The 21535-nt window shown below is 36.4% G+C and overlaps 1 protein-coding gene across 1 annotated transcript in view; it reads right to left on the minus strand.

Annotated features, from left to right (window-relative positions):
* Positions 1 to 21535, minus strand: part of URB1 (URB1 ribosome biogenesis homolog) — a 109373-nt gene that overhangs the window by 52382 nt on the left and 35456 nt on the right. The window contains exons 15-23 of the mRNA XM_044670200.1: positions 21001 to 21113; positions 15508 to 15615; positions 13717 to 13833; positions 13002 to 13140; positions 9035 to 9205; positions 7927 to 8120; positions 6191 to 6412; positions 4232 to 4411; positions 85 to 937 (exon numbers count right to left, since the gene is read on the minus strand). Of these exons, the coding sequence (XP_044526135.1) occupies positions 85 to 937; positions 4232 to 4411; positions 6191 to 6412; positions 7927 to 8120; positions 9035 to 9205; positions 13002 to 13140; positions 13717 to 13833; positions 15508 to 15615; positions 21001 to 21113 (2097 nt within the window). The remainder of the gene's footprint in view (positions 1 to 84; positions 938 to 4231; positions 4412 to 6190; positions 6413 to 7926; positions 8121 to 9034; positions 9206 to 13001; positions 13141 to 13716; positions 13834 to 15507; positions 15616 to 21000; positions 21114 to 21535) is intronic.

The following is a 21535-nucleotide window of genomic DNA, read 5'->3' on the forward strand; positions in this document are numbered from 1 at the left end:
ACTCAGTTATTCTCTATGAGTTCAAAGCTCTAAGATTTAAAATAAAACAAATTATTCCCCAACAAATCATGGAATGTGGTTTACCTTTGGATGAACGTGTAAAGTCTGCTTCCATACAAGACTGCAAATAGGTATGGACAAGTGGAAGAAAGAGGCTGAAGTTTTCTGGCAGGCAGGTCCCTAGGCCCTGTAAGCACCACAATTCAAAGTGTAGCAGGTGGGTACTACTGTTCTGAATCAACAAAGCTACAATGGAAAGACAAATTTTTGTCTTACGATTTAGACAGTAAGTCAATAAATCTAACTCAACTACATGGACCAGTACTGGGTCTTTCTGTAAAGCTTGGAGGAACACAGTCTCCAGCTCTTCACTGATCAGTGCAGGCAAGAGAGCACTCATCCCCTTCACATATTCCAGGGACAATAGTAATTCTCCTTGCTGGGGTTGTTCCTGGTAACATCCAGTGATCAGCTGTTTGAGGATCTCCCCAAGGAAGCTCAGATGTTTTCCTTTTTGGGGAGATTTCTTAGATCCCTGAGCCAAGAGGGTCAATTTGGGAAGGGCCAAGAGGCTAAGTGTAATGTCTCTAAGCTGGACTCCATCCAAGTAGGAATGTAACTGGTACAAAGCTTCCAACTGAGCGGAGGGTTTCTCATATGCAGTAGGAGGGCCTGTCTTCAGGGTCTGTAGTTCTTTCAAGACACTCTTAGTAATGGCTTCTGAATATTTGGAAAAGATGTCCAGGCGATGCATGTCCCGCAATATTGGTGCACTCACTTTTAGCAGTGAGAGGACCCCAGCACTGAAGTGAGTTGCTAGAAGCTTTACAAGGACTGGATTGAGGGCATGTGAGGGAAGAGTCTGCTGCTCCAAGGCTAAGTACCAGCTCTCCAAGGTGGGGTGTCTGAAGATCACCATCAACACATCTTCAAGAGTCTGAAATAGATAGTATATGTATGTGTGGGAATATGTATGTACACACTCACTCTCTCTACACAAATTTGATCAGTTAATTAAAAATAAGAATCCCTTCCACATTATGAGGGCTAGGAGTGCTGCGTCCTTGCAATCTAGAAAAGCCACGTAAAATGTTTTGGCCTTCCCTTTGTACCAGAGAACTTTATTTTATCTCTGCATTTCTAGATTTTATGGGTTGTCTGTTGCCTTTCCTGTTCTTTTCGCAAACTTCAACTTTTCATTTAACTTTAAAAAAGAAATTGTATATTTATGGTATTAAAAGATAAAATATGTTGATATTACACAATACTGTACATATATTTTATGCATTTCTGAGTTTTTAAACCTTTTCTGTTACTGCTGGCCATCACATGTCATCTGTAGATTCTGCTAAATTCTCAAAATATTTCCATTTAATTTCTTATGCCTACCCATAATGTATCGAAACCACAAAGAGGAAAGTCACAATGTGTGGAAGAGATACCTGGGCAAGTTATCTTATTTCTGTCCTGTTCAAAACCTTCAATGGTTCTCTATTGCTTCCCAAAAGAACCCTAACTTCCTTAGTCAAGTCCTTGAAGTTCTTCTCAAAGAGCTTTCCTTCACTACTTCCCCTGATGTTTTATACTCTCCATTTTACAAGTTTTTCCACCTTTGTTCACATCATAGGCCTACATGCCTTTCAGACTCTGCCCTCTGAAACCCTATCTATCCTCTTCTTCTATGAACACATTTTACTCCTGACACTGTAAAGCAATATTTGAGGCAGTGAACAGGTAATACCTAGCACAGTGCACCACAGTGTACATTAAGCACTTAATATGTTTATGCTGAATGCTACTGAACGAATACAAAGTCTTTAATCCACAGATAGTAGACTTTATAAGACTATTGGCCCAGTCCCTTTCACACTGAACAAGCAGACCACAAAAGAAACAGGACCTGAGCATAAAAGGCCCCCTGAATCCTACCTGGAGGTCTGTGGACAAATCATTCAAGTGACCTGGATTTTAGTTCTTCATGTGCAAAATTGGAGGAAAGGCATCAGTCTAGATGGCCTTGGTCACACCTAGCTCTAGATCCTATTACAATCACTCGCAGTGATTTGAATTATTGAAACAGAGGTGCAAAACAGTTTATCCAAAACAATGGTTGAAATGAAATAATTTTATTTACTATTTTATTTTCAGCATATCCACTCTGGACAGTTAATACTGAAATAAATTTGTATTTTCTGAACTCAGTTAATTAATGACATGGAGTGACAAGAAGTCTCAAGTGGACTGTGTTAGTGTGATGTCATTGTGGGATTAAAAATTTGTTACAGAGGAAATTTCAAAAGATAAAATGGTCAATCTTGATTATAAGAAACTGAAAAGCTTTTGAACAAATAAAATCAAGGAAAGCTAGGATAGGGAAAGGAACACTGGATTGGGAGAATGACTATATTAAATATCACTGATAATGGGCTAGAATCAAAGCTATCTAGGGAACCCTTCTCTCAAGTTCTCACTTAATGAGCTGAAGGTAGTTCCTGAATTCCCATTCTGCAAATACCAGTTAACTAGGACATTTCAAACTGGATGTCCATAGCCTCATAACATGTCTAAAACAAAATTCATTTTCTTTTCCCCAAAGTCTCACTCCTTCCCCATACTTCCTTGTTTCAGTCTATTGGCATAGCCAGTTCTCCCAGTCTTCCAAGTTTGTATTATCCTCAATTGCTCACCCTAATCAGCTGCAATGTGTCCTATGTATGTCTGCAAGATCTCTGACATCTCTCTCCTCCTCACCCCTTACTGTTTACACAGTTACCACCTTAGTTCAGCCCCTGATGCCTTTTGATTAACTATTAACTATTACACCAAAATCCTAACTAGACTCCCTGCTTCAAATCTACTCTCATCTATCCTCCCTATAGCAGCTAGAACTATTTTCTTTAAGCATAGATTGACTAGTGTAATTCCCATATTCAATAAATTCCAGTTAATTCCACTAAATTCCTATTGTCTGTTAAATAAAATATCAATTTTTCCGCTTATCTTTTTTTTAACCCTTATCTTCTGTTTTAGAATCAATACTTTGTATTGGTTTCAAGGCAGAAGAGTGATAAGGGCTAGGCAGTGGGAGTTAAATAACTTGCCCAGGGTCATACAGCTAGGAAATGTCTAAGGCTACATCTGAACCTCCTAACTCTAGGCCTATCTCTCCATCTACTGGGCCACCCCACATTCCCTCCATTTTTCTTTTCTTTTTTTTTTTTCTGGCTTATAATTGATATCAAGCACTGATTCTAAGGGAGAAGAGCAGTCCTGGGCAATTGGAGTTAAGTGACTTGCTAAGGTCACACAGCGAAAAGTGTCTGAGGTCATATTTGAACCCAGGTCCTCTTGACTCCAGGTCTGTATCCACTGTGCTATCTAGCTGCCTCATGTTTGTCTTTTTAAAGCTTTCCTGAACCTGGCCCCAGTCTACCTTTCCAGCTTCATTAGACTATTCCTCTAGGAAGTCTATAATCTGGCTAAAACTGGCTTTTTCTTTGTTCTTCCTACCCATCTGATGACTCTTCCTCAGTGTCCTTCACTGGATACTCCTCCAGATCACACTCTCTAAGGTTTCCCACAGGGTTCTTTTTGGGGCCATTTTCTCTTTTCTTCTCTAATACATGATGATCTCATCACTTGCAATAAATTTAATTTTCACCTCTTTGCTGATGATTCTCAAGTCTGCCTTAGCAGACATTACTAAGACAGATAAAAATGTGAGGCCATTGTTTTAAGCAGCCTTGCTAAAAGCTATTCCTTTCAAAGGGAATGATGCTGAGCCTCATAAAGAGAAGGAACTTTCCTTCCTCATTTCCAAGGAAAGAGAGAAATCTTAATATCAAAAAAATTTTCTCATCAGAAACAAGAGATTACAAATTAGAATTTTTTTATACCTCATATCTAGGTAGCAAACATTATTGTCATAATTCCAGAATGTCAACTAAGTGATCCTCACAATCTTATTAAACTTTAAGTCTTAAGACAGAGTATGTATAGGACCAATTAAAAGCCCTAATTGCATGAATAAGAAAAGGAAGAATAGCTCTATTTGTCTTCTCAGAGAAGCAAGTCTTGAAATATTTATAATACAAAAGTTTTTCCAACTACATGCTCTTTCCTCAATTCAGGCTATTACCATTAGAAGGAAAACGTTTCCTAGTGCTAATTTCACTTATCATCAGAGAAAAATGCTTTCGTATGGTATAATTTCAGGAGCATTATTACCTACCTTATCATTGGCTAACTCCAGTGTGGCCAAGGATTCCTCATCCCAAAAGATAGCTGATTCAGCCTGAACAGCTTCACATTTCTGCTGGTTACATGTGTCCAACTGATAACAATGGCTCAAAAGGTGACTGAGCAAATTTATGAAGAGCTGAATCAGTGCAGGACCTGAAGTTTTACCAAACTACAGAATAAAACAAGTAATTGCTTTTTAGAAAGAGGAAGATAAGCAAGAGAGGCTAAAATCCCTTCTTAACATGTTAACTACAGAAAATTACTTTGCTTAAAAGGAAAATAAAACAGATCTAAGCTATAAACCCAAACAAAATTAATGTTAACCACAAAGGTAGTAACAGGAGAAAAAAGACAAATGAAAGACAAGAGACTGGTCTCTGCTAGTGACCCTCATTAACTTAAGAACCTGTCTTGGTTCCTTAGACTGAGAAACTAGGCTCAATTTTGTTTATCCTTCAAGGACAGTGATGGCAAACCTATGACACACATGTCAGCACTGACACGCATAACCATTTTCGATGACATGCGGCCACATATAGAGAAGTATGGGGTTGCATGCAGAGGATGAAACATTTGTTGTAGTGTAGTGTAGGCGCTCTGTGCACTATAGATGGCAATTCTACCTATGTTATATTTACCTATTTTGGTTTATTAAATACAGTTTATTACAATTATATATTTTTGTTATTTAAACTATAAATATTGCAAAATTATTTTTTTTTCTGACACACCACCCGAGTTATGCTTGGTTTTTTGGCGAATATTGACATACCAAGTTCAAAAGGTTGCCCATCAAGGATCTGAAAGTAGGCCAGGAAAACTTATAAGGCACTGAGAGAAACAGACATTCAACAAGCATCTATTAAATGCTAATTATGTACTAAGCCCTGGGGATACAAAAATTATACACAGAAAATATATGTCGTTTAAGTAGAAGGTAATCTCAGAGGGAAGGTACCTGGAATTAGGGAGTGAAAGGAAAGGTTAAGAAAGACCTCTTGTAGTATGTTAAATATAAACTGAATCTTAATTTGAAACCTGGGAAGCCAAGAGATGAAGAAGGTGAAGGAGGACATTCTAGGCATGGGATAATTACTGAAAAAGATAAAGAATGCTACCAGTTGAATTTGTTCTTCCCAGATGCCAACTTTAAGACCTCAGTCTAATTTCAAGCATCTAGTAGATGACAGGCAATCGGCACAAAAATACTTAACTTGCTAATAAATTAGGACCACAGGAATTAACTAGCACTGGAACTGTGGCAGTTTTAACACAAGCATATAAAGCCTTGGAAAAAGCATTTGAAAGTTTCTGAACTTGGGCCACCTCCATCTGGGGAATCCCTTAGCAATGTCAATGTCAAGGAAGTGAGGCCTACCCCTGAGAGGCAATTGCCACCATTCTCCTTTTTCAGGGATCTGGCTTGGGCCTCTTATTATTAAGTAGTATTTAGCACAATGTTCTGCTTACAATAGCCACTTAATGTTTGTTGACTGATATTATCGAAGTAGGAAGAGCCATGAGGTATAGTGGAAAAACATTGGTCTAGGAGTGAGGCTACCTAGCTTCAATCAACCAATCAGTGTTTATTAAGGGACTACTATGTGCCTGATCTAGGCACTGGGGCTACAAATAAAGAAAGGAGAATCCTTCTTCTCAAGAAGTTTACATGCTATTGGGGGCAAGGGAGGTGGTAGAAATATGTTCACATATAAGCAGCATATAAGTTCCCTTTGTAAAATCAGGAAATTAGACTAGATGATCCTTAAAACTATATTCTGACTCTAAAATCTTATGGTTATATGAATCAACTCATTCTATCTGAACATGTCCTCAGAAAAATAAACTTTTTTCAAAGGCTACAGATTAGTATAATTGTAGTTTATCCGAGGCATTTATTCCCCATAATATTGGAGGAAAAAATGAATGTAAAGAAAAGCAGCTTCACCTTGGCAAAGTTTTCCACGGTGGTTCTAAGATATAGCATCACTTGTCTCACAGACAGCGGAATCTGCTGCATTGGGAGTTGAGCAATTCTTTCTATCAGCTTCGCCTGAATGTTTTTCTCTAAGAGGAAGGTGCTCCCCCTTTCATAGGTACATGTTAACAAAGTGGAAAAGGCAGAGCCAATCACAAGTGATGCCTCAGTAGGACTGGTTGCTTGAAATTCCTTTGGGAAAACAACAAAAGCATAAAGAAAAAAATCAAAAGAGAAACAGAGATACGGAATCCCAAACTTTTCAACTGATCAATGTGAATATCCAGTTCCTTTTAATAATACAATTGTGATAATGGATTAAAACATTAAGTTTTCAATTGACTACAATTATAGGTATTTTACTCTAATGAATAAACTAAAATTGATGTGATAACATGATGTTATACACTTCAGAGAATATACATTGTACCTGGAACAGTTAAAATGCTATAATTAGGAATAGTGGCAACAGATTTCCAACTAATATCCCTTTATTTTATTGGGGGGGAGGGGAGTTATCTAAAATATATATATTCTTAAAAATATTTTTCCATGGTTACATGATTCATGTTCTCTCCCTCCTACTCAAGCGGCTGATAAGCAATTCCACCGGAAATATACACATATTAATATCCGTATAAAAGAAATCAGCAATCTTTAACTTTAATATGCTTAATAAAAGAGAAAAATGGAATAAAATGAATTCCAAAGTTGTTAAATCTAAACCAACTTATTCTTTCCAATGTAATTCATAATTTTCCATTTTCACCTCACCAGGCTTTCCACAACATTATTCTGTACTGTAGATGTGACTTCCTGACTTTCATAAAAAGAGAGAATATAAACTTAATGGAAACCTGGCAGAAGTAATTTTAGAACGCCCACAAGAATGTATGATATCTGTAATTTACAAAGCTGTTTGTTTATACTGAGAAGTTTAACCATAATGAATATACAAAGGGACTTCTGTCAATGCTCTAAAAGCATAATATAATAACGATGTACAAATAAAATAAAAATGCATTAAAATGCATTAAAAAAAAAAAGTAGGGAAGTATTCAGGAAGACCATGTTACAAGGAGAAATTAATCCTGAACTGGAGAATCAATTCTTTCTTTTCTTTTTAGTTTCTTAATTTTAGCAAGATTCAGCAGTTGTGTTGAACTATTAAACTCAGATAAATCCAATAATGTATTAGTCTCCTTTAAGAAGTTTAATTCAAATATATACCTTTTTATTTTAAACCAATCCTTCAAAATAAGGGGTTCTTAACCTTTTTTATGTCATGGATTACTCTGGTATTCTGGGGAAACTTATGGATTCCTTTTCAGAATGCTTTTAAATTACTGAAGGAAATGTCAAATAAATTTCAGTTAAGAGTTTAGCCAAAACAAAGATCCCTCATCTAAATTCACTCCCAAAGTCAATGGATCCCAGTTTAAGAACTTCTGTTCTAAGCTGCAGTGGTGATAAAGTGGCTATTATTATTAGGGAGCAATAAGTGAATTTCATTTTATCACATCTTTGGTGTTTTCTGTGCCATGTTTTCATTGTCAGCAAAATGGACATACTGTTTGGTTCCCTATCAAGTGGTATATAATAGTCAAGTATCTACATACATTTTAGGATAGAACATACATTTCACTACTAAGCACATTTTCTTTTTGGAAAATTTAAAGAATAAAATAATTGGAGGTAAGTCTCACCAAAGTTTCCCTGGCTTGCTCAGGAATCCAAAGGCTGTAGTATTTGTTGAATTGGTAAAGCCGAGCACACAAAGATGTATTTGAAAGTTGTAAATTGTCATAAGACTGAAGCATCAGACAAAGAGCCAAAGGATCTCTCTGTGTATGTAGGAGGTCTGTCAGAACTGCTATCAGATAGGCCACCACACTTTCTCCTACAAATGCAATTATATATTTAGGATATTTACCCAACAGAACCTGTGACTAAATCAATTCAATCTCTCTTACATACATCTACACTTCAATTAACTTCATGGCATGTACAACAAAATTAAAATGTAGTTATGTGGCACACTATGCTTGTTCATATTACCTATTATTAAGCCAGCATTAAGTATGAAAGACTTGCTGAAATCAATTCTCCACTAGATGTAGCTAGAGAATTAGACTGTTGGATTCAGGAAGATATCAGTTTGAATCTTACCTCCTATACTAGCTATATATCCCTAGTAAGTCATATAACCCTTCATATAGCCTCAGTTTCTCCCTCTGTAAAATGAGGTAATAATGGCAACTACCTTTCTGATTGTTATGAGGTTCAAAAGAGATAACATAAATCCAATGATTTGCAAACATAAAGATTTTTCCCCCTTAAATGCTGGCTATTATCATTATTATTCTTTATTACTTATGGCTTCCCCAACATACAATCAGCCTAATATAACTTAATTTTAAAAAGGATGACTTATTCTGGGTAGAATATATTTGGGCTTCTAACGATCACTGATTCTTTAACTAAACCATTACCTTTAAATATTCATATTAACAGACCTCAGTTACTTAGGGAAAAGAAATTAAGACCTATGGGCACATGAAGTGAAGCAAATTTTACATGTATTCATCTTGCACATGTACCTGAATCTTGTCTCTGTAGAAATTTATAAACTATAGGGAATGTCAGCTAAACAGATTCAAAATTCTTGCTGCCTCAGGCTTCCAGTAACTATTTCCAGAACTGAATTGTTCTTAGCAATAAATGCACTGTGCAATGGACCACCATACCAACCTATTTTCCTACAAAGACATAGCCACTGTTAGGCAGCTAAAATGCAGAAGATAAAAAAGGCACCTGACTCATTTCCAGTCCCAAGGAGCAATTTGTTCCTGCTGTCCAGAGCAGCAGGGACTATGGCACTAAATGGGAATGTCAGCAGGATCATATCTTCGCTTAATGAGAATCCAATTTCCTCATCTAAGCCTTCACTGTCCTCCATAAGAACATCCACCATATCCAGGATATCTATAAGAGATGGAAACAAGAAATTATCAAATCCAAATAAACAAAACTGCAGGACTGAAATTCAAATGGCTCATGAGGAAATATGAAAAAGAGGATGCAAACCAACTAATCAGGAAAGATGAAGCTTGAGATAATACTTAACCCACTATAAATAAGAATTTTGATTTTAAGGTCTCAAGACCCTTTTCCCATTTAAAGCATTCTATCTCATACCCATCAGATTGGTGAAGATAACAAAAAAGGTAAATGACAAATGTTGGAAGAGTTATGGGCAAATTGGCACATTAAATGCACTAATAGTGAGGCAGTGAGCTGACTGGCCATTCTGGAAAGAACTATGGAATTGTGTCCAAGAAGTCATTAAACTGTATATATCCTTTTTTAAAAGTAAACATATATTTATTATTTTTAAGTAAAAATATATTATATTTTAAGTAAACATATATATTAAAACTAAAACCCCAAATCATATGCCCATATAAACAAGTGATAAATCATATTTTCTTCTGGATTTCTACTCCCACAGTTCTTTCTGTTGATGTGGATAGCATTCTTTCTCATAAGTCCCTCAGAATTGTCCTGGATCATTGCATTGTTATTAGTAGCAAAATCCATTACCTTTGACCATCCTAACAATGTTTCAGTTACTGTGTACAATGTTCTCCTGGTTCTGTTTATTTCACTCCACATCAGTTCATGTAGTTCTTTCTAGTTCTTATAGAAATCAATCATTTCATCATTCCTCATAGCACAGTAGTATTTCATCTCCGTCATATACTACAATTTGTTCAGCCATTCCCCAATTGAGGGACACACCCTCATTTTCCAATTTTTTTGCCCTCATAAAAAGCGCAGCTATAAATATTTTTGTACAAACAAGTACTTTTCTATTTTTTTTTAATCTCTTTGGAATTACCTAATAGTAATATTGTTGGATCAAGGAGCATGTATTCTTTTAAAATTTTGTGCAGAATTCCAAATTGCCTTCCAGAATGGTTGGATCAATTCAGAACTCCAATAGAAATGCATTAGTGTCCCAATTTTGCCACATCCCCTCCAACATTTATTATTTTCCTTTAGTGTCATATTGGCCACTCTGCTAGGTGTAAGGTGGCACCTCAAGAACTGTTTTGATTTGCATTTCTCTAACCAGGAGAGATTTAGAACATTTTTTTATGTGATTATGGATAGTTTTTGTAGCAATCCAGGTATACATTAATTGTGATATTATTTTAAGAAGTATTCAAAAACTTAACTCTTATACTGCTAATGATTGATTTCTGCAATCCTGAGTCAAATTGAATGTTGACCTTGCCAAATCCCTAGCCCTTCCCTAGGGCTACACCCCAGAAGAGAGTCAGTTATCTCAGTCTCCTTACTTTTCCTGCAATGATCAATTAACATAGGTATCAAACATCAGTAGATGCCTTAGGCCCTATCCACCCTGGATCCTGATCTTAGCTCCACCTATTGTTTCAGATTTTGGCAGTTTGCATTTTATGATGATTACCTCATAATGTTAATGTATCAGGCCACCAGCCTCTCCCCTTCCCCCCATACTGTTGTATGTAACCCCAATAAAAGTAACAAGACATCAGTTGGCAAGAGAGCTCTTGACCATCAGAGCTCCTAACCATGAAGCTCTTGATCATCAGAGCTTACTAGCTGTCTGTCTGTCTACCTTATGCAAAAACTTTCTGTGTCTGCGTGTCTTTATTCTCGCCTTATATTCTCTTTCCATTAATCCTTAACCCGTAACCCATTTTCACACAGTCCTTGGTTCCCCTTTCTGAGTGTCCAACCCACTAGGAATCTTCGTGAAGCTGCTGGACGGCTTCAGTTTTAATATATTCATTTTAAACTGTGCATATCCTGTGACCCAATGATAACACTACCAGTCCTATATTTCCTAATGAGATCAAATCAAGAGAAAAAACGACCTATATATGCAAAAATACTTATAGTAGCTCTTTTCCTAATAGCAAAGAACCACAAACTAAGGGAGTGTCCATAAACTGGAAAATAGACAAACACATTATGGCATATGGATACAACGGATTACTAACTATATTGTACCATTTGAAATGATCAAGGGGGCTTTTTCAGGAGATTCTGGTAAGTACAATATGAATTAATGAAGAGTGAACTAAACAGAACCAGAATAGTTTATATAATGGTAACAACAATCTAACACTTTGAAAATCCTAAGAACTTGCTCTTCTGTCTTAGAATTGATACTAAGGCAGAAGGAAAGGGTTTAAAAAGGAGGGGGAGAAGGGAGCTAGTTATGTAGAATAGTGGAGAGAGTGCCAGCTGTGGAGTTGGGAAGTAACTGGATTTAAATCTGGCCTCAGACACTTCCTAGCTATGTGATCCTGAACAAGTCATTTAACCTTGATTGCCTTGCGCTTGCTGATCTTCTGCCAAAAAAGAAAACAAACAAAAAAAGAAAATCACAATAACTTTGAACAAAACAATGACTAACCATGATTCTATAGGACCAGTGATGAAACATAGTTCTCACTGCCTAATTATGATGCAGTGGACTCAGAATATAGAATAGGCATATTTTCCGAATGTGGTCAATGTAGAAATTTGTTCTGCTTAACTAAACAGATTTGTTTTTTTGTTTTTTTTTTTAAAAGCCTTGTTTTCCTTTCTAATGTTGGGAGTGAAGGAAAGGGTGAAAGTGAGAGAAAACTGATTTTGGTTAATTGAAAAAAATTTAAAAAAAAGACATTGACTGATAAAATGCATAATATGTGGTTGAATAGGCAATATAAGCTATTACTAACCTGAAATTCATGGAAGGGACTCTTGAGAACCAAAAATCCAAAAATTTTTAATAATTTTAAACTGTGAATTAAGGTGAAGGGAAAAAAAACCAACCTAGAGCTGTGTTGGCAAAGACGTGGCACCTGTGCCTGGCAGCATGGAGGGGGCTGCTCTGTTTCCCCTTTCTACCATGCCCAAGAACAATGTTCACATGTCCCGCCCCTCTGACTAGTGAGCACTTCCTCCCTCCGCTGTCTGGGGTAATACAGGAGGCTCACAGGCAGCTTGAAGGTGCAGTTTGGGCACATGATCTCTAAAAGGTTCACCATTGCTGAAAGACTAATGATTAGAGTTGGCCTGAAGAACAAAAAGAATTCAGTTCGCAATCTGCTTCTGATACACTATAACTTAACTAACTTATCAGCATCCTAGACAACCACCAGAAAACTTGCCAACCTACACCGATGGAGTGAATTTCCTTCCTAGGTGTTCCCTACTTCTCATCACTGTGTCATCTCTAACAAATTAAGGTGACCAAGCTGATCTCTAGGAAATAACACAAAGCACTTGTACTTGTTATTAAATTTCACAATAAAATAATAAAGCATTTCTTTAACTCCTAATGCTGACTGCCTCCATAACTGGAAAAAGTTATGGCTTTGGCAGGTGTGAAATAAGTTCATAGGCTAATGGCTAAAAGCCATCCTCTAATACTATAATCCCATAATTTTGGGGATGAAGAGACTGGGATCCAGGGAGGTTACTGTGGCTTGTCTAACATCCCACAGGCTCAAGAGGATGAACTGAAATTCAGACCTAGGGCTCCAAATTACAAATCATGTATACTTTTATTATGCTCTTCTACTTTTCATGTTTACTACAGTTAACAATTACCTTTAATGAAAATGTCACAAATCATTACATTTTTCTTCTCACTCTACAAAAAGCCTACAGTAACTTTATCTTTAAAATCTTGGGTACAACAAAAGCCAGAGGGCAAGAGTAAAGTGTGAGTACATACCATCAATGTGGGATACAGGGATGCTAACATTATCGGCTTCTTGCTTCATCATAGTGGCATGCAACATACTGGCTTCCTGAACAAACTCAGCTGCTTTGTCTGTGTATGAATAGGGATTTGTTACCAAGTGCAACAAAACCTTCACACCAAAGAAAAAAACAAAACAAAACATTATCACTGGCAACATGGACAAGTACAAAAAGTGTTAATGCTTGAAAAAACAGGGACTGATTCCTAAAAAATGCAATCTTTCTACCAATAAGAACAATTTTATTTGTACTTTTTTCCCCTTTGTTGTTGGTTTTTCCTTTAGCATCAATGGAAACATCCAAGTACTATTCTATTTATGATATCATTAACTCATTGAATGAATAGTTTTGAGAATGACCAGAACATGCCTAGAAGTCACTGCCCAAGACAAGCTAACACTGTTTTCCATCTGTTATGCCATTGATCTTTAAAGATATCCTGCCAAATCCTTTAGGGGATTTTCAGCAAGCTTTAACAATGCCTTCATGCTGTTAGAAGATTCAAGTAGCATCAAGATGAAGAGAATCTAAATCTTTGTTTGGATGGAAAATAAAAAATTTAAACCAAAATTCAAAAGCTTCTTTTAAAAAAAAAAATTGAGGTTCTAGTTGTCAAAAGAATAAAAAAAGCCCAGAAAATCTGATCAGACTCCTTTTATACTTAGGCATGTGAAATAAGGTCTTACACTTTCCAAAAATTGAATCACTACTTCTTTTCCCTCTTCTGTTATGTTATCCAACTGCTCCAACCACAGCTCTAGCTCCTTCCATGTGTACTCAAATACTCCAGTGTCTCGCAAAATCTGTCAGAAAAAAAAGCATCAAGTGAAAAAAGAGAAACTAAATTCTAGTGAGACATAAATACATCTCAAATATAATTAACCTTAATGATGCCTCCACAAAATAAGCAAACTAAAATATTACCAAGTGGATAGTGTTGGACCTGTAATTAGAAAGACCTTAATTAAGTCTGGCCTTAAGATTCTGACTGTATGACCATAAGTAAACCTAACTAATCTGCCTTAGTTTCCTAATCTGTAAATCCAGAGATAATAATAGCACAGTACAGATAGGATCAAAGAAGATAATATTTGTAAAGTGCTTTGCAAATCTTAAAGCACTAAATAAACACTAGCTGCCATGATCATTATTATTACAATTACAATTGTTAAGTGTCTGAGAACAAGATTTTTTGAATTCAGAGAAATTTTTTAACCCAAAATTATCTTATTTTAAAGATTAGTCTTTAAAGACTTCCTTCCTTCTTAACTCCCTCCAAAATGAAAAAAGAAAGCCGCCTGCTTCTCTTAACATTCTTTACTAAAAATCCAAGGATCCAGGTAAAGAAATCTCCTTCATGAGAGTAAATTTCTTTGATATTTCACTTCCACTGGAATACACTGTAAATTTTACTACACAAAGATTATCCCTCTACTGATTCTCATCCAGTCATAGCACCACAGTGTTGATTTTATACTAGAATAACTAACTCATGCTAATAAGTCAAAGATTTTTTTTTTCATTAAAATGATGGAAAAAATGTCAGTAATGGAGATTAAACATAAAAATGTGTCATGAATATTTTTTTCAGAGAACTGATTGTTAAATATTTCCAGCACACCCTTGCTTAAAATTCTACATAAATGTCAATTATTGTGATGATTTATGGAAAAAGTGTCACAGGGCATAAGGCATACGAGAAAGATACATAAGTTTGTAAGCATAAGAAAGTTCCAATTCTGAAATTTCCTCTACCAACAAAACCCACAATGTACCAATGTCTTAGTAGATAAGTTCTAAGGAGTTATTTGTCCAGGGCTGCATAGTTAGTAAAAGTAAAGGCAGAATTTGAACTCAGATCTTCATGACTTCAAGCCTGGAATTTTATCCCCAATTCCATGTTGCCTTTTATAGAAGGTGAAAGCACTTTAATTTATTGTCTTCACCAAAGACCTGGGGATTCCTAGAATATAGAAGAGTGTTCCTATGAAACACTAAACCATGACTGGGCAACCTCTTGAGCTTGGTGTGTCAAAATTCGCCAAAAAACCAAGCATAACCTGGGTGGTGTGTCACTTCGAGAAAAAAAAAAACATAATTTCACAATATTTATAGTTTAAATAACAAAAATGTATAATTGTAATATGTAACTATATTTAATAAACCAAAATAGGTAAATTAATATAGGTAGAATTGTCATCTATAGTGCACAGAGTGTCTACACTACACTACAGCAATTGTTTCATCCTCTGCATGCAGCCCCATGTCATCGAAAATGGCTACATGTGACATGCATGTCATAGGTTTGCCATCATCGCACTAAACAATTCCCACTAAGAGATTCTAAGCTAAAACTGAGACATGCAGCAGAAAAACCTAATTTTAACAAATTATCTTTAAAAGTATAAGAGCTCTAACACTCAGTACCCAATGTGATGATATACAAATATTTCAAGTCAACAGTGAGAAATACGCACCTTCATGATCAATAGTTTTGTTGATGCTTTGAGCTGTGAGTGTTTACTTGTGACAAACATTTTCATCAGCAAGTAAAACACAGATCTTTCTCCACCATTTGGGCTTTCCTAAAGGAACAAGTGATATAGCATTTTAGGCACAATTTACATCTTTTGAAATAACTTACAAGCTGTGGTCACTGATGAAAAAGAACACAGTACATTTCTGATCTGTGACCAAAAAAAAATCAACAATTGTCAAACCTGTACATTTTTATCTTGAGTCTCACTATGGTTTTTATTAATGAGGAAGCAACATTTCAAAATGTAAAGATGGAGAGAAAGCCCTGCCAAAGTCAGGAGGTAACTGACTACATCAGACATACAGAGGGGTATGGGAATATGAATCAAACTCCTCCTGACATACTGATTTATGATTCACGAAATTTTCAACTTCCAGATTTGGAAGGACTGAATTGAAGAAAACTGTGAAGGTGATTTGGAAAGCTTTAGAATGGGGAAAGCCAAATAGTGAAGTGGAAAGGTAAGGACAAATTTGTAAGGATATGAGAATTTAAAAGAGAAAGAACAGGGAGCAGAGAAAAGCAAGAGTTAAAGGAGGAAGTCAGAGAGGAAGAAAGTACAAAAAGGCTTGAGATGAAGAAAAGGACTCAACAAGAACAGTGGTAACAGATATAACATCAATGACAATACTAACAAAATCAATTTACTTATTTAGAGGCTCATGAATAAAAATATAAAAGATTTATTTTATAGAACTAGAAAAAATCAAGAGGAACAATGAAAAAAGTAGGAAAGAAGGGATTCTGGTGCTACCAGATCTCAAACTATATACTAGAAATCAGTAGTAATCAAAACAATTTGGTATTAGTTAAGAAATAAAATAAGGTTTAGCAGGCAATATACAAAAGCAACAGAGCAAAGTCCTCATCTACTTGGGTAAGAATCCAATATTCGATGAAAAGTGATCCATTCATCCCCACTAGCTATCATCCTATTATCAATCCTCTGTTTCGGTGATTGAAGGCTTTGTGCAAATAGTGCCTCTACTTCCTTTCTTCCCATTCTCTTAACTCTCTGTAGTCTAGCTTGGCCTCATTATTCAATTAAAACTTCACTCTCCAAAGTTACCAGTGATTTCTTATTTGTCAGATCAGCTTTTTTTTCAGTCCTCACTCTTCCTGACCTCTTTGCAGCCACTGTCCATCACTCTCTTTTCTGTAAGGCTTACACACTTCCTCTCCTGGTATTTCTACTGGTCTGAATGTTCCTTCTCAGCCTCCTGGGCTGCATCTTTGCTGTGGTCATGCCTATTGAAGGTACATGAAAATCAGGGCTCTGATCTGGGCTCTCTTCCCTTTTCTCTCTATACAGTTTCTCTTGGTGATTTCATCAGTTCTTATAGATAAAATTATCATTTCTATGCCAATGATTCTCAGATCTATTTGTCCAGCTTGTTATGTTGATAATAACAGATAATTTGGAGAAGCAGATAATTATGCCAGGGCCAGTAACCTTCAAGTCACTTCTTTTCACAGACACTGACTGACAGGCTTCAGTGAGAAAGGAGGGGGTTAGACACTCCTGGCTCTTAAACCCCAACCCCCAAGCAGTTGGGTTTCAGTTGGAAAATGGAGACAATCTGAAGTACTTCTAGCAAGGTCTGTTGAGGCTGAACTTTAATAATGTTCCCCTTTTCTTTAACTTATATTCCTCACAGGTCTGATAGAGGAATAAGTAGAAGCTAGTTATCTAAATATTGAAGGACTTAGATGGATCTGATCTTCTTAAAACTGGTAGCTGAGAGGATTCAAACTAGGGGATAACTATGAACAGTGAGTATCCCCAAATAATTCCCAGGCACAGATATTGAAGGTAAAGCTTATATTAAGAAGGAAAGGGAAAAGCTAGAGGGGGTAATTAGGTTTTGGATAAAGAAAAGGTAACCCTGATCAGTCAGGTTGAAGCTGCCCCTCCCCCACAGGAGGGGGTGACGGAGCACTTGGCCAAACTGGCTTTCTTGTTAATAGTGAATATTTCCAATCTCTATGTCTCTAAATATTTGTTGTATTGATGTTGGTAAGGACTAATCCTCCTAAGCAGGCTAACTCTTGAGTAAAAGCCACAATGGCCACTCAGGTGAACCTCCAAGTCAGGAGCAGTAAGCAGTGTGATCTGCCCCAGAAGCAACTGTCCAAACCCTTCTCAACTGTTCCCTCACCCAACGTTCTGGGGGGGGGGCGGCCTGGAATTCTGTGTGAGGCTGACTCTGTATTTTGCAGGGATTCCATGCTGCCATCTTCTACATAACAAGCTCTATATTTTCTTCTAACCTCTAGTCATGTACTTCCAAACATCAATGCATATCTAAACTGAATGTCCCATTGACAGATTTTAAATCCGATATATCCTCTGTGTGGTTCTTCACTTAAGACACTCCATTTCCACCACCCAGCCATTTCCATTCCATTCCTCCTTATCTGGAATGCTCCTCCCTCTTCACCTCTGCCTTTTTGCTTCTTGCAAGTCTCAGCTAAAATCCCATCTTCTGAAAGAAGTCTTTCTTGGCCCCTGTTAATGCTAGTGCCTCACTGACACAACCTAGATTTCTGTAAATTGATCTGGCCTTCCTGGAAAAAATTTGAAACAATGCTTAAAAAACCATTAAATTGTGTATGTCCTTTGAAACAGTGATATCACTACTAGACCTCAAAACAAGAGAAAAAGTATTCATTAGTACAAAAAATACATATAATGGCTCTATCCTAGTAGCAAAGAACTGTAAAGTAAGGGGGTGTCCATCAACTGGGGAACAGATGAATAAATAATGGAATGTAATGAAATACTATTATATTTATTACTATTTATTTATATTATTATATTTATTACTATTTATTTACTATTATATTTATTACTATTTATTATATTTAATACTATTGTATTTATATACAAAATGATAAAGGGAGGGGCAGCTAGGTGACTCAGTGGATAGAGCCACGCCTAGAGACAGAAAGGTCCAGGATTCAAATCTTGAACCAAACACTTCCTAGGTATGTAACTCTGGACAAGTCATTTAACTCCTGTTGCCTAATCCTGACCACTCTTCTCTCTTCTGCCAATACAATACTGTGGATTGTTTCTAAAACAGAAGGTAAGTGTTATTAAAAAAAAAAATGAAAAATTATAAAGGGGACAGATTGAGAGAAATATATGAAAATTACTATGAAATGATGAAAAGAACCAACAGAACAATTTAAACAATAACAATACTGGAAGATAAATAACTTTGAAAGACTTAAGAACTCTGATCAAAGCAATAGCCAACCCGTATTCTGGAGAACTCATGATAAAATATACTATTCATTTCCTGACTGAGAGGTGATGGTCTTAGAATGCAGAATGAGATATGGCCAATGCAGGAATTTGTTTTGCTAGACTATACACATTTATTACCAAGGCTTTATTTTTCTTTTACTTCGCAAGGATGGAAAGAAAGAGGAAGAGAGAGGAAATAAGATTTCTTAATGGAAAAAAATGTAATTTTTTTAAAAGGAAGTACTCGCCCTCAGCTGGAATCCTGATATATGTCTTAGTAAGGAAGAAAAATTATATACTCAAAGCTACGAACAAGCTTTGCCAATCAAAGTAAGTTCAGAATGAACTGTAAACAAATGGTTCCATACCAAATCCTCTATAAGTTCAAAGGGATCTTCCTAATTATGAGAATTCTTCTAGGGAAACCATCAAGTACATCTTTTTTTTCCAGTCCCAGCAACTTCCTATGCCTTTGATCTCTCTGTTATGTGAATTCTCCCATAATGAAGGGGAGTCTCAGGAACTGGAACCTAATGTATACCTAGGAGTCAAAATACCATACTTGAGATTATTTTAAAATACTCTAATATCGCTTCCATGTTGTCAAGTTCTATGAAGAGACAAAAACCACGTTACTCTGTTAAAACAGAATTTGTTTTGCCTATCGAATAAGTCTAACTTAACTATGAGTTCATGATCTTAGTTTGACACTTTGGCTCAACCCATCTTTTAAGCTTTTTCTCAGTGAATGTCCTTTCATGTACTCTCTGTCCATATAAACTAGACAATTCACTTATTCCTCCTTCTCACACAGCCTCCTCTCCCTCTTTATATATCTCTGGCTCCTGCTGGCTCCTGCTAGACTACATCCCCAGAATGAACATATTTCTTCCCCTTCAATTCCATCCATTAAAATCTTTAAAGTCCCAATGAGGTGACCCCATCACCATTAAGACTTTTCTGATTCCCAAGCCTGTAAGTGAACTCTCTTCTTAGGCTTTTCACAGAATTCTACCTGACCTTCTCCCTTATACATATCAAGTTCTATTTTATATTACAGTTGGTTATATAAATTATCATAAAATACAGTTTCTGAAGAATTAAAGCTGCAAATCAACCAAAGGGAAACAGAGAGGCACATAGTACCCCTACAAGCAGGTTGAAACATACTACCAATGATGAAAAGGATTATAAGATAACATCAAAGATGTACAAGGCTGGAAAAGGAGGTGATCTGTTTCTTCAGTGAGAATGATGGATAAATAAATGATAGATGGCCAATATGCTCCAATACTGTCCACAAAATGTCACAAAATCAAGAGGAAGACCCTCTTTCCCTGGGAACTGTAGGATAAGGCAAGAAGAAGAGTAATGCTGGATGACAGAGTGTGGGAGGCCAATAAGAGAAACAGAGTCTCAAATAGATATTTTTATCTGGACCCCATCAAAAGGTCAATGCAGTCCAGCAGAGCTGTGTGTTAACCCTTCTGCTCTACAAGTTAGAGCAAGACAGGGTGGGCTATCTAAGATAAAAAATCTGAGATTCCTCTTTTGACTCCTATTCTGATCCACACCTTTTCTTATTGGAAAAACATTATAGTCTTACTGGAAAGCTTTAAATTTTTAGCAAATCAGCAGGTTAACATTCTCTCCCTTGGTCAGAAATGCAACTGCTTGATCTCAAAAACTGTTTCAGACAGCCAAGGTCAAAACCTCATCCAGCAGGGGCTATCTGCCCCTGAGAAAAGTATTCCCAGACTTAGCTTACTGATAATAAGGTGGCTAGAAATCAACCTTGGACCTTGTTATATTCCAAGCTAATCTCTACCCTGAAGTCACTGAGGTTTTTTGTGCTTTGATATGACATAATTTGTATTTCTGTGCAACTGCGAAGTTTCTTTGTGCCTTTGTGTGAAATGGGGTTTGAATTCTGTATATAAAAAAACCTTTGACTCAATGGCACTTCGGAGAAGCAGCCATGAGGTAACAGACAAGATCATCTCATCTCCCACTTTTTTATCACCTAAACTGTCCTTATCAGAATCTAGGAGCAGTTGGATAGCTTTCAACAACATGATTCTGCTAGAAATACATCCAGTTAAGACCTAATTTTTGGTACATTTTATCAATTTCAGGACCTGAAATTATATAATTGACAAAAGATAGTATTGGTCCCACCTGTCCTTTTAACCAGGCAAATTTGTTGGCAGGCAATTCCAGAGCCACCTTCAGAATATAGTACTGAAGGACAGGAGGAACTTCCTCTTGAAATCCTTCTTCTGAAATGATACCTAGAAAAGAAAATGAATGAGTCTTGGGATAACAGTTACCAGTTTAAAATCTCCTATGGCAGTTTGTTGCTGTTGGGTCAAATTCCCACAATTAGATGAACCAGACTTAGGGCTTGGTTTTCTTTTTCTTCTTTTTTTAAACCCTTACCTTCCATCTTAGAACAATACTGTATATTAGTTCCAAGGCAGAAGAGTGGTAAAGGCTAAGCAATTGGGGTTAAGTAATTTACCCATTAGGATAATTAGGAAGTGTCTGGAGTCAGATATAAACCCAGGGCCTCCTGTCTCTCAATCCACTGAGCCACATAGCTCCCTCCAGGGCTTAGTTTTCAAAATAGAAAAGGAAGCTAGGTAAGCAGCATTATATGGTAACATCATTGACTCCTAAAGTAATTCTATTTCTCCTCTACTTTCAATCACTT

This window comes from Gracilinanus agilis, chromosome 3 (genome assembly GCF_016433145.1).
Source record: "Gracilinanus agilis isolate LMUSP501 chromosome 3, AgileGrace, whole genome shotgun sequence".
NCBI lineage: Eukaryota > Metazoa > Chordata > Mammalia > Didelphimorphia > Didelphidae > Gracilinanus > Gracilinanus agilis.